Source organism: Moschus berezovskii, chromosome 28 (genome assembly GCF_049115385.1).
Source record: "Moschus berezovskii isolate FMDL1 chromosome 28, NW_MosBer_1.0, whole genome shotgun sequence".
Taxonomy (NCBI): domain Eukaryota; kingdom Metazoa; phylum Chordata; class Mammalia; order Artiodactyla; family Moschidae; genus Moschus; species Moschus berezovskii.
Genome location: NC_142487.1, coordinates 5,792,519 through 5,806,921, shown reverse-complemented (window position 1 = coordinate 5,806,921; position 14,403 = coordinate 5,792,519). Strand labels below are relative to the sequence as shown.

Here is a 14,403-nt window from a genome sequence, read left to right as displayed (position 1 = left end):
AAAGTCATGCTCAAAATTCTCCAAGCCAGGCTTCAGCAATATGTGAACCATGAACTTCCAGATGTTCAAGCTGGTTTTAGAAAAGGCAGAGGAATCAGAGATCAAATTGCCAACATCTGCTGGATCATGCAAAGCAAACAAGAGAGTTCCAGAAAAACATCTATTTCTGCTTCATTGACTATGCCAAAGCCTTTGACTGTGTGGATCACAATAAACTGTGGAAAATTCTGAAAGAGATGGGAATACCAGACCACCTGACCTGCCTCTTGAGAAACCTGTATGAAAGTCAGGAAGCAACAGTTAGAACTGGACATGGAACAACAGACTGGTTCCAAATAGGAAAAGGAGTACGTCAAGGCTGTATACTGTCACCTTGCTTATTTAACTTATATGCAGAGTACATCATGAGGAACGCTGGGCTGGAAGAAGCACAAGCTGGAATCAAGATTGCTGAGAGAAATATCAATAACCTCAGATATGCAGATGACACTACCTTTATGGCAGAAAGTGAAGAGGAACTCAAAAGCCTCTTGATGAAAGTGAAAGAGGAGAGTGAAAAAGTTGGCTTAAAGCTCAACGTTCAGAAAACTAAGATCATAGCATCTGGTCCCATCACTTCATGGGAAATAAATGGGGAAACAGTGGAAACAATGTCAGACTATTTTCTTGGGCTCCAACATCACTGCAGATGCTGATTACAGCCATGAAATTAAAAGATGCTTACTCCTTGGAAGGACAGTTATGACCAACCTAGATAGCATATTAAAAAGCAGAGACATTACTTTGCCAACAAAGTCAAGGCTATGGTTTTTCCAGTGGTCATGTATGGATGTTGGACTGTGGAGACAGCTGAGTGCCGAAGAATTGATGCTTTTGAACTGTGGTGTTGGAGAAGACTCTTGGGAGTCCCTTGGACTACAAGGAGATCCAACCAGTCCATTCTAAAGGAGATCAGTCCTGGGGGTTCACTGGAAGGACTGGTGCTAAAGCTGAAACTCCAATACTTTGGCCACCTCATTAAGTATATTTTAAACTATTTCTAGATTACTTATAATACCTGATACAATATGAATGCTATGTAAATAGTTGCCAGCATGTGCATGTGATAAACTCAAGTTTTACTTTCTGGAACTTTCTAGAATTTTCCCCCTCAAATATTTCTCCTCTGCAGTTGACTGAATTCGAAGAATTAGAACCTTCGGATGCAGGGGACCTACTGGATTTTAGTCACAAGCTTATTCTAAGTTTTCTTGCTCAAAGTCCAATTTTGCTCAAAGACTTACTCAAAGGCTGAAATTTTGTGGCTGATTTCAAGTCATTTATTACACTGGTATGGTTACATTTACCCTTTATTCTTACCTGATCCAGTAGCAAACACCTGCCCTAACAATGAGAATGTTGTGTCACTGTTAAAAACATCACAGTGTCCACCCTGTAGAGCAATTCCCCCTTATCTGCAGTTTCTCTTTCCTCAGTTTCAGTTACCCAATCAATGGCAGTCTGAAAACAATAAATGAAAATTTCAGAAGTAAACAGTTCATAGGTTTTAAGTGCACACCATCTCTCAGCAGTGTGATGAAATTTCACTTCATCCTGCCTGGGATTCCCCAACCACTGATATCGTCATGGCTCCACGACCCAGGATCACCCAAAGCCTACAGAAAACAAGACAATAAAATGTACTGCCTCGTAAAAGATTGAAACACAAACCTTTCCCAAAACATCTCCACTGCCTTTAGTATAATTTGGAAGAGTACATGATCTTCTGGGTTTTTTCCTTAGTTCTTCCTGTTCTGATAGCTTTCTTTTCAAAAGTGCTTCAATGTGTGGTATCTGTAATTTATAAAGAATAATTAACTGCAAGGCCAATTACAATGACTCTTGTACAAGGTAGAGAAAATAGCAGAGAAAATCCAACTATTTGAACAACTCAAGTACATAAAAGTTACTACATAGCCATTCTTTTCTTTTGAGAGTATGATCATAGAAATGTAAAGCATTAACCTCCCTGATTCTTTCTTAGTTAAGAATTAGATGACCCATAATAAGACTTATGAGTTATACACATAAAGAATATAAGTTCTAAAAAATCTATTGTCTTCTGTCATTTTCTCTCATTTTCTTTGCCACTGATTATTACTTATGCCACTTCAGTGCAAGTTCTCAACTTGGTGTATTATTAATATAACTTACTAGTATCATTAGATCAGCAACACAAACTGCAATTTCTCTGAAAAGAGCACTCCATTATTGTTAGCCTATTTCAATGTCCAATAAGTGACTGGATTATAATCCCCATATGGCTTAGGACCCCAAAACAATAGTGTCAACATTCTTAATAAAATATGAATGATTAAAAACAAATTATAGGCTAGAATTAAAAAAAAACTTTCACATATACTTCAAAACTATACCTGCTGTGTTGTAGAAATGTCAATATTGTGGTTTTTCAGTTCATTTCGCAACTGGGCCTCTTTTAATTTTGCTTCTTCAACTTGGCCTAAAATTAAAAATAAAAACTATCAATTTGTGATAGCTCTTATAATAGTTTCTGGAACATGTTTTTAATCCCTTGTTTTTTTCCTTTTAATGACTGATGCTAAAATGAAAAACGATAACTATTATAAAAATCTTAAATAAACTAAAAATCTAAAATTAACATTCACATCTAATATACAAAAAGAAAATACAAAATGAATGCAACTGGAGGTATTATAAACTGCAAACTACAAGTAATCTTCGATAAGTTATTTAATTCTAATCCACATGAATATATGTAATACATACATAATTACATAAGGTTATTCTAACAAAATAAGACTTTTTAAATAACAATTTTTAGTACTACAAATCATGTATTATTTCATTACTTAGTTCATATTATCCTCTAAATATCCCTGACATGTGAAAAAGTTTGACAAATGGAAAGCAATGACTGTGTACAACTCAGCAAACACCCTAACAGTACAGACATTATTAAAAACTGTAGCAAATATCCCATGTATTTATTAAAAAATAAATCAGCTATTTCTCTGTCGCAAATGTTTGTAAATTAAACTATACACAGTCAAACTAAAACTTAAATTACACATCACTTTTTCAGTTATATTGTCATCTAGTATCTTTTGACAAATGCTAAAATGTTAAAGCTAGCTATAAACCTTATTATTATGTCAAAACCCTTACATTTATACAGATTCAGATTTCTAATAAAAACTGGAAAATTTTATAGGTAAACAAGATATACATTTATTTAAAGGCAAGAATACTTCATCTTAAGATTGAATGATGAATAATATAAACCATTACTACTACCCTTCCGCCATGTCCTACAGTTTACTTCTAAGTCCAGGGGAAGTAGACAATGTTTGTGTCCCATGGACTCAATCCTCTATCTCACCATTATCCAAAGCATCATTTTCTATCACTTCTGAACACAAAATGACTTAAAATGACTTACACTTCATCTCATCAAGAAGCTGTTTGCTGGTATCAAATAAAGTTCTGTACACTGTAATAGACTTGGATAATTGGTCCTTTTCTTTTGTAAGCGCTGCCATTTGTTGCTGCTTCTTAACATCTAAGAAAAAATATTCAGATAATTTACTTCAATTTTTAAATTGTGACTTTTCCAAAATGTCATCACAAGATTAGATAACTAGTAAGCACCAATTTAATGAAAAGCAAAACAGTTATTCAAAGTACCACAAACTCAAGAGTTTATCTTCTAATTTCCTAGAAACTTACCATTGTAAAACATAAATGGTAGGATATATGATTCTAACGTTCTTGATAAAGCTGGCAGCCGAGGCTCAAACACAATAAAATACTCAGTACTATCTCTTCCAGGGCTATTTTCTGCTAGCACTAGACTCTGTATAAAGAAAAGAGCAGTAAGGAAAAACCAGTTTTGAAAATGTAAATATACAAATGTTATATATCTCATTGTGCTCTGTTTTCAAGTGGTAAATTTAAAAGGCAAAACTGACTGACCTGTGAAGTTCATTAAGCATTCACTTAAACATCAGCAGCACCATCCAAGACATAAAATTCTTTGGTATTGGTGTGAAAGCCAAATTATCTTATCAATAAATAGCTTATGCAAAAATTATATACAATAGAAAACTATGAGAAAAGGATCTTCCAGACCAGAAATTATAATGGCTTCTTATATCTTGATCAGAAATGGCGTGATTTCTATCTTTAAGTTGAAGCAGTGTGAAACAACTGATGGTGTTAAAGTTATAAAAATAATCACAAAGAAGTACACAAAGCCCAGTGCTGAGTTTAAGTTACAGCTGTTACCATGGAAGCAGACCCACCAGTCCCAGGTGACCAAACAAGAGGTCCTGAAAAGCTCTAAAGATTTGGGCTTCTTTATGTATTTTTCTTCATTAATGCACACAAACAAAAACTTCTGATATATTTTACAGCATATAGCTAGTAAATAATGCAATACAAATATCTATATCCTAAATAATCTTTCAGTCTTACAAGGAAACAATGGGTACCAGCTGTTTTGTTTTTTAGACCATAGTAATCAAATTCAGAGAAATAAAATTTTTAAAAATCTCAATCGACTGAACACCATAGAATAATCCATGAAATAATAAAGTAAGTCTATCATTAAACCAATGCTCAATCCCACTTGGTTTCTGAAAGCTGTTTTCAATGTACTTATATGAATATAAACACAAAAATAAAACTGCTTTCACTTAAAATATAACAAACTGTACTGTAGCAATTTGCTTTCAGCACTAATTGTGATCTGTCAATCAATTCAAGTAAATGTTATTACCAATCTTTTATATTTATGCATAGTATAGATATAATATACTATAATATTCTTTCACTGGGTAATGAACATTTTAGTAAAAAATCCCTTAAACTAGTACTTATACAGCAAAGAAAGAATCTTTATATATCTCTTGGTGTGTTCTCTAGAGTAGCCAGAGAAATATAATGACTTGTTAAAAGTTTAACAGGTAGTATCAAATTTCTCCTGAAAATGTCTACATCAATTCATCCTCTCATCATTAGTGTGTAATATCCAGCTCCCCTGATGCTTGGCTAACATTTATTATCAATCAAGCATTTTTTCCCCCTAAAAATTGTATTAAAAACAACCAGTCATTACTGTCTTAACTAGCATTTCCCAGATTACTACTGACGTTATGCTTCTTGTTTATTAGTTATTTATACCTTCTCTTCCACTAACTGCCTGTTTATACTCTTTATCATTTATTTTTCTACTAGATCATCTTTTTTCTTATTGATTTGCAGGAAGTTCTTCAGAATGCCTTAAAAATATGTTCAATATACTGTACCGATATATTATTATACCAAAGTATTATTAATCTTCTATTTATATAGTTAAATGTAAAATCTTATCCTTGATGTCTTAGTTAAGGAGGCCTTTCTTATCTCAAAGTTTTACAGTTTGTAATCTATGTGTTCAGTTTACCAAAATCCATGGAATAACAGAATTGAAGAGAACTGAAGAGTGCAAAACTGGATTCATATACAAACGACAACTTGAAATGCAAGCAATGGACAAATACATAGCAGAGTAAAACTTAGATCAAGAAGGCAAATGATAAAGAATTTGAATAACACAATTAACAAACATGAATAGTTATAAATTTAGATTAAAGCTTTAAAGAAAGCAGTACACGTTCTTTTCTAGTAAACGGGAGCATTTACAAATGACCCTGTTCTAGACCCAGTGTCTCTTACATGTCCCTAACGACGAGAATCACCGGCACAGATCAGATTCCACAGCCCTGCCCCAGACCTACCAAATTAATACATGGTCAGGAGCCAAGTAGGACCTGAGAGATTTCTGCTTCTTCAACGTGATACTAGGAACCTCTAGTGGAAATTCACATGCATGACACGAAGCTGACAGAACATGTAGCTGTGGAAGAATAGTTTATGTCACCGTCTCAACCTCAGAAATGCATACAGGAGGGTAACCAAATGCCTGTAACTGTGGCCAAGGAAACAGGACAGAGGTAACCTGGATACAGGGAGCGGGCAACTGCATTCTTCCAATACAAACCGACTCTGCATGTTCAAAATGTCTTCCCCGCCCTTCTGTTTTTCAGCTTGTGGTTTCACTACCTAATCTTTGTTAGAGTATAAGAAAATTTCACTTTACCCTCAACCATGATAAAAATAAAAGAACAAGGGTAAACATAAGTAGCAACTTACACTTGCCCTCAATGTCAAGGAAAGCAGCAGCATGGATGCAGCTGACTGGAAAATTCTACTACCTGAAGAGAATCGTGGCCCAGTACTGCCAAGTCTTTCAAATTCTCCAAATAAACCAGGAATCTTGAGATGTTCAGCTTGTTCATTGGTCTGGCAAAGACCATTACAGCATTACAGAAAAAGATCTCTTTCTGAAAATTCAGGAATTTTTAAAGTGTTGAAAACTAATTAAAATGGAAATTCTGTGATGGTCAGCCTTTGTGAGACCAACCAACAAGTCGAACTGTACGCCAGGTGCAAGATGGCAGATTCCCCAATTGTAAGCCTAATATTGTTAAACCAAAGTGAAGAAAGCTGATGGAAACAGTGCTGATAAAACTTTGCAAAGAAACTACATTTTCACTTTAGGATTGATCAAATAAATTATAACCATCAACACAACAATGTAGATTTATTGAGATACAGATACACGTATGGATGCCAGAGTTGGACCATAAAGCAAGCTGAGCGCCAAAGAATTGATGCTTTTAAACTGTGGTGTTGGAAAAGACTCTTCATAGTCTCCTTAGAAGACTAAACCAGTCAAGTGTAAAGGAAATCAGTCCTGAATAGTCACTGGAAGGACTGATGCTGAAGCTCCAAGACTTTGGTCACCTGATATGAAGAACTGACTCACTGTAAAAGACCCTGATGCTGGGAAAGATTGAAGGCAGGAGGAGAAGGGGATGACAGAGGATTGGATGGCAACGCCAACTTGATGAACATGAGTTTGAAAAAGCTCTGGGAGTTGGTGATGGACAGGGAAGTTTGGCATGCTGCAGTCCATGAGGTCGCAAACAGACACAAGTGAGCGACTGAGCGACTGAACTGAACTGACAGATATATAGCAAGGATGTGTGAAATTAGAAAAGATTTCATTAAAGTAGAGTTGTATTATATTAATGAAACTTTACACCCTCCTCCACGTCTATGTAAATTACATTCACAGGACATCCATGTGGTGTTAGTGTATATACAGAAAAGTGTGGAAGGTTATACACTGAATTGCTAATCATCAGTATCTCTGAATGGTGATAGTACAGCGATTATTTTTTGATGTTCTCTCACTGGGTATGCTTTATATAAGCAAAGTTATTTCCATTTTGGGAAGAAAAAAAAAAAAGAATGACAAAGATAAGCTGGTTTTACTAAACTTTTCTAGATATGTGCATATTTTCCCTGGGCTATGTTTGATTCTATTTCTATCCGTAGGATGCTGGCTTTTCAATGAAACATGATTACACTGTCAATGAAGTTAAAACCATCCCATCACAGAAAACAGTCATCCACAGGGGAAAAGAAAAATAGGGTCTTTCTAAGAGTAACAATGATCGTGGGAGTGTATAATAGCTCAGAACAAAAATCAAAATATCTTAGCTGACTTTCCAATTTAATGCTATAATTAGAATATCATCATAGCTATACATAAAAAAGAACAAGTATAATAATATTGTGGTTTAAACTATTAAATACCAAAAACCTTATCTACTAGAAGACAAAAATATTACCGTGATTTCAGCTGAACCTTTCACAAACGGAAATTCAAGTGTTCTAATTTTCCCATTAAAGAGAGGTATGTCATCTTCCTCATTAGAACCTTTGATGGTAGCTATTACAGTGCCAACCAAATCAACTCCAGTATGATTGTTGTAGTCATCCTTAAAGTAAACAATGAAAAGTTTCAGAAAACTAATTAAAAAAAGTAGAAAAAAGATCAAACACAGAGAAGCACATGGGAAAATCAGAAATATGACCTATTTATAAAGCTCCAAATATTAAATTACCCTGATCCTTCTTACTCCTAACACAGAATTCAGATCTCAGAGTAAGAGCTCTACACACAGGAATAAAAAACCAGAAACCATAAAAGAACCAAAAGTTTCCACCTAATACAGTGACTCCCAACTTTATTAAAAGGACTCACATTTTAAAAAGTGTTATGTACCTTCAGCATCTATTTAAGATCAAGGGAAAACCAGTTTAAGAACCAGTTAGGTTTCATTGTCTAAAACAAGAAAACACACTGAAGGCATTAACAACCTTATTAGCCAAGTTTTTCCAAAAATGAAGTCCCACTAGTGTGTTTTACAGGTGGTTGTTAATATTCTTAGCAGCCCTATTTTTGCTTAGCCTCTGGGTAACCAGAAAGTTTTAAGGAGCTCATTATGATCAGTCATGATGGCAACCTCTTCAAAATACATACTTAATTACTTCCTGCCCCTCACTGAAATGGACACTGAAGAATTGACTTACTTAACACATTCATAATACTTACATGAAATAGTGGATTAAAGATACACATTAGTAAAGGTGGGCAGATTTCTGCATTTCTTAATCACTTCTACTTAGTATATCTGGATTTATTTTATGTATAATTGAAATTCTCTATTTAAGTATAAAGATATTGATAAGCATTTCATTAACTTGCATAAATTTTTCCTATAAACTTAAAACAGAATAATTCAGATAGGATTCTATAGTAACTGTCTTGCATCTTGAAACTAGGAATAATTTTTGTTACCCTTGGTAATCTGGAAGTAAATAAACATTACCGTGATATGAAGATACAAATCTTTGACCAGGGTCCTACTGGCAACTGAGCGAACATTTGAAACAGCTGGTGTAGCTGGCTGAATTTCAGGAACTAACTTCACAGGTTGATTAGGTAGAACATCCACTATAATCTGACAAAAGGAGCATTCTAATTAACACCACATTAATGGTTTAGCAGTTAAAGATGAAGAAACAGAGCATATCCTAAATGAAATGAAATGCTACCTTCCAAAATATATTTCCATTAAATTCTTAAAACCAACTTTTTAAAACTGAAAATAAAAGGCGTTAACATTAATTTTTGAATGTTAACCATCTAAAAACAAATTTAGAAACACTTAACAATACATGTAATTGTTAAAAAAATTTAATGCACTAACAATAATGAATGGAGATGATGTATGTTAAAACTACCTTATAACTTCATTATCTAGAATCCTGAAATGTTATTAATTGAAACATTTTCACATACAACTGATAGGAGCAACCCTGACCATGATATATATTAAAATGTTTACTGATCAAGTCCTCAATATAAACAGTGATAAAAATGTAACTTCCGTACCAGGTCAAGTTCAATCAACATAATTTCAGTATGCTGCTGCTAAGTCGCTTCAGTCGTGTCCGACTCTGTGTGATCCCCACAGACAGCAGCCCACCAGGCTCCCCTGTCCCTGGGATTCTCCAGGCAAGGACACTGGAGTGGGTTGCCATTTCCTTCTCCAATGCATAAAAGTGAAAAGTGAAAGTGAAGTCGCTCAGTTGTGTCCGACCCTTAGTGACCCCACGGACTGCAGCCTACCAGGCTCCTCCGTCCACGGGAGTTTCCAGGCAAGAGTACTGGAGTGAGTTGCCATTTCCTTCTCCAATTTAAGTATATATTATTCTAAAATTCCTGAAGATGGCATTATTTATACCTTTCATCCAATAATCAAACCACTTTTAAACAAAACACTTCAAACACTTCACTCCTCAACCAAGTAAGAAAATGTGCAGCTAACTAAAGCTAACTGCCATGCATAAAAAGAGTAAACAAACCTGCTCGCTGTTAAGAATATTTGCTTTATCCATCGTAAAACCAAACTGGATACAGTATGTCCCCACCTTGTTAGGAATTGCTTTATCCCTAAGTTAAGAAGAAAGAGATAAGATCACTGGTAACTTTTAAATAAAAGGGAAAGAAATTCAAAGCATTAACATTTCTTTTCCTTCCATGAAAAGTAAATAAGAAGAGAGTTCCTTTACTACATTCAACTTCATTCATCAAATACTTCCTGCAACATCAAGCTTAGTATCAGTCCCTTCTTACCTAGACATTCTATCACAAAACATCTAGAACAAAAACTCTGGATGTGGTAAAAACTGAATATACAGTTGATAAAGTAGTAAACACAATAAATGTTGAATTACATATCAAATGAATTTAGCTTTTCACACAAATTTCCATCTCAGTTTCATATTTCAAGTTCATAAACTATCCAACTGATCTTACGCTGCTTTGTTTTCCATTTATATGTTCTAAATAAATAACTATGTAAGAGTATATATATAAAAGATACTTATTGTACCTAAATTACCAATAAGAAACTTAGTAAGAGGTAGACTTGCTTGACTATTTTGGCCACAAACACAATGAATACATAAATGATGGAGCAGCCAAATAAATAAAATTTAGGAGTAAAACAACTATATAACTGTATCTATCCATATATATATAAAATAGGGAAAATAACACCTACTGCCTCAACAGATGATGAAATCTAATGTCATTCATGATAAACAGAAGTTCTTTTAGTAATGATCACAAAAGAACAGCCTGATAACGATACCTACCCAAAATAAAGACCCTAAAGCAAACATCATACTTATGAGTGAAATGCTGAAATGTCCGTTTTGGACTGGGAATGATTTTAGAATAATCACTCTCATCGTATGTATTCAACATTTTACTCTAAGTCCTAGCCAGTGAGGTACAGCAAGGAAAAGAAATAAAACAACTAAGGATTAGAAAGCAATAAGCCTATCATTATACACAGAGATGAGTGTGTAAATACCTAAAACTTCATTTTTGTTACTGGTCTGTAGTAAGACAACAAAACTCAAAATAGTTACATCCATATATAGTAATCTGACATTGCCTTGATAAGTGCACACTGAAAGGACTCAATTCCAGTGTGATTACATTATTAGATTCAAACGTGTAATTTTCAGTAACAAAAACCCCAGAGGGCAAACAAACAGTAAAGTATGGGAAAAATAAGTCAATCAAAACTGTCCCTGAAAAACATCAGGAGGCTGATACACTAGACAAGGACTTGAAAACAACTTTAAAGATTCTCAAAGAATTAAAAGATGTGAAAAAAGTCAAGAAAGTAATGTATGGAAAAAGAAAAAAATATCCATTAAAGAGAAAACTTAAAAAGAAACCAAAAGCAAGTTCAATAACTGAAGTGAAAATTTCACTGCAGGTATTCAAAGGCAGATTCAAGTATGTAGAAGAATTAATGAACTTGAAGATAAGACAGTGGAAATTATAGAGTCTGAGGAACAGAAAGAAAAAAGATAGAAGGAAAGGGAACAGAGTGTAAGGGACCTGAGATACATCAAGTGGACAAACATACACATTGCGGGAATTCAAGGAGAAAAAAGGGAAAAGGATGGCATGGACAATTTTTGAAAAACGGCTGGAAATTTCCCTAATTTGATGAAAGACATTAATATAAATATCCCAGATGCTCAATGAATTCCAAGTAAGATAAAACTCAAAGAGACCAACACCAAGACACACTAATGCAAACTTTCACAGGACAAAGAAAAAGAATATTAGCAGCAGCAAGAGGAAAGCAAATCATTACATACAAGGCATCCTCAGCAAGGTAATTTCTTATCAGTTAGTTTAGAAGTCAGAAGGCAGTAGGCCAACGTTCTCAAAGTGTTAAAAGAAACTATCAACCAAGAATGTTACTTCCAGCAAAACTGTCCCTTAAAAGTGAGGAAGAAAGTAAAACATTCTCAGAAAGGAATTCCCTGGCTGTCCAGTGGTTGGGACTCAGTGATTCCACTGCAGGGGGATGGGGGTCGGGGGGCAGGGTTTGATCCCAGGTTGTGGAACTAAGATCCTGCATGCCATGCAGCATGGCGACATTCTCATATAAACAAAAGCTAAGAGAGTTCATTACCACTACACCTGACCAAGAAGAAATGGTCAAGGGAGTCCTACAAGGTAAAATGAAATAATAATAGATAGTAACTTGAAGCTATGTGGAAAAATAGGGATCTCAACAAAGTTAAACACACAGGTAACTGTGAATGCTGGTATTATTGTAACAATTTGTAATTGTACCTTTTGTTTTCTATTTGGCTTAATAAACTAATACATTTAATGAAATAAAACAATTATTAGTTCAAAAGGCAAAAAGACATTTCTAATAAATGAAACCTTAAGACACCACATATCCAAAACCACTTACAGAGTTGAAAATACAGAAGAAAGAAGCAACACTTAAAGTCAAATAGTTAAATAAAAAAACAAGATCTTAAGTTTAGAGTTATAGAAACCTCCTATGTAATAAAATATTATAAATGCTCTGACAACAGAATTCTTCTGATGTTTTTGACAGTTCTGAAAGCAAATATATCTATCACAACAATCTTTCCCCAAATCATTCTGCAAACTGTAGACAAAATATTTTCTATTTGATCATAAATTATTTCTCCTTAGCTAAACAGGCACATGTTGCCAACGCTAATTAACTCTGTAACAAAGTATGCATTAAAATATGAAATGATTTGAGAAATACCTGAAGTAGAAGCAACCATCTTCTTTGTCATTATCCTTTATTTTATTACAACTAAATATTTCTGCCTAGAAGGAAAAGTGGGAAAGGAGAAGAGAGAAATCACAAACATTCAGCATAGTATATTTAGGATAGAAACTTACTTTACCTTTACCAAGTATGAATCCAGATCACATGTGGATTGATAAATATACAAAAACACATGTCTACATATACATATCTTTATCATGCGTGTGTGACATAAAAGTGAGATTAGTCACAATGGAAAGATATACCATTAATTATCAAAGGACATATAACAGATCTTAATGGTGGTGACATAATTTTAAGGTAATAGCAGGTTGGTGGGACTGATGTTATAAATTAAGGAAGCTAGTTTCCTAAACAGATGACTAAACTGAAACATAAATCCTAAAAGGCATTATTAAATCAGGACTCCTTATACAGTTTGGTTTATTTTCCAATTTGAGACTTATTTTAGTTTGGCACTGTCTGGTATGGTAGCCTTGAACGACTACTGAGCACCTGAAATGTGACTGCTTCAGACTGAGGCGGTATAAGCATAAAGTACATAGCAAATGTCAAAGACTTGGAAAGATATGAGTATGTAAAACATCATTATTAAATTTTAAAATACTGAGTACATGGTTAAATGGTAATTTTTTAATATATTAGTTTAAAACTATATTAAATTTTTATTTATTTCTTTTTAATGTGGCTACTAGCAGAATTTTAGTATCACATGTGGCTAGTATTGTATTTCTATTGGATTGTGCAGCTTTAGACTCTCAAACTGCCTGTCCACTGAACTACTCTGTACTCTATCAATCATATTTCTCTCACTTTCTATATTATCTCTTAATGATATTTAGTGGTTTTCTGTTTTGTGCTATTGCTCTTTAGACTTACTTCTGAAACATACCCTGGTATATTTTTTAAAAATCTAAGTGATGGAATGGGTTACTTTCTAATTCTACAGGATATACACACTGCATTTTTATATTAAACTACATTTAATTTTATATTAAATCTAAGAGCTACTTTTAACTTCTAAAATGCTTTCTATGACTTACATTTGCTGGTGGTCGGTTCCCACTGTTTGCCAGTTTCCACATTTTCATGGAAATACGTGCTGGATTAATATTTTTAATGATACTGTCATCTTCAGAAATAACAGTAATCATAAAATCTGAATGGGGAACATTAAAAAGTTATTCTCTTTCTAGTTCAATTAGTGGATTTGGTTAAATAATTGTATGTCTTAAAGCATACATCTTGTTTAAATGTTAATAATAAAATTCTGATGAAGAAATAAAACTACTCTTTAATTAGTCTTCCCCAACTGTTTGTCTACAGAACGATACAATCCTAACAGGTATTGGATATAGATCAACAGTGCTAAACCTCCCACAGAAATCTAATAAATACATCTTTGATCCTTCAGTATTGTAAAGATGCTGATGTACTACTGTCTCATGTCTGTATAAACACGTTATGCTCCTAGTTCATGCCATAAATGATGCTATAAAGCGAGAAAAAAAAAACACACATCTTTGCCATTAATACTCCTTTGTCTTATTTTCACAGTCTGCCAAGCAAGACCAAAAAGGTTAGACCGTGTTATCTGCAGCACAGGCAACTATATTTAATATCCTGTGATAAGCCATAATAGAAAAGAATATGAAAAAGAATGTGTGTGTGTATATATATATATATGTATGTATGTATGTATAACTGAGTCACTCTGCTGTACAGCAGTGATTAAAACAACACTGTAAGTAAATTATACTTCAGTAAAAAA

General features: G+C 33.9%; 1 protein-coding gene across 1 annotated transcript in view; it reads right to left on the bottom strand.

Annotated features, from left to right (window-relative positions):
* The window catches only part of SMCHD1 (structural maintenance of chromosomes flexible hinge domain containing 1), a 126,872-nt gene that overhangs the window by 28,077 nt on the left and 84,392 nt on the right, over positions 1-14,403 (bottom strand). Inside the window, exons 33-41 of the mRNA XM_055417139.2 lie at positions 13,676-13,791; positions 12,606-12,670; positions 9,844-9,931; positions 8,805-8,936; positions 7,761-7,910; positions 3,748-3,874; positions 3,461-3,580; positions 2,415-2,500; positions 1,711-1,833 (exon numbers count right to left, since the gene is read on the bottom strand). Coding sequence (XP_055273114.2) covers positions 1,711-1,833; positions 2,415-2,500; positions 3,461-3,580; positions 3,748-3,874; positions 7,761-7,910; positions 8,805-8,936; positions 9,844-9,931; positions 12,606-12,670; positions 13,676-13,791 — 1,007 coding nt within the window. The remainder of the gene's footprint in view (positions 1-1,710; positions 1,834-2,414; positions 2,501-3,460; positions 3,581-3,747; positions 3,875-7,760; positions 7,911-8,804; positions 8,937-9,843; positions 9,932-12,605; positions 12,671-13,675; positions 13,792-14,403) is intronic.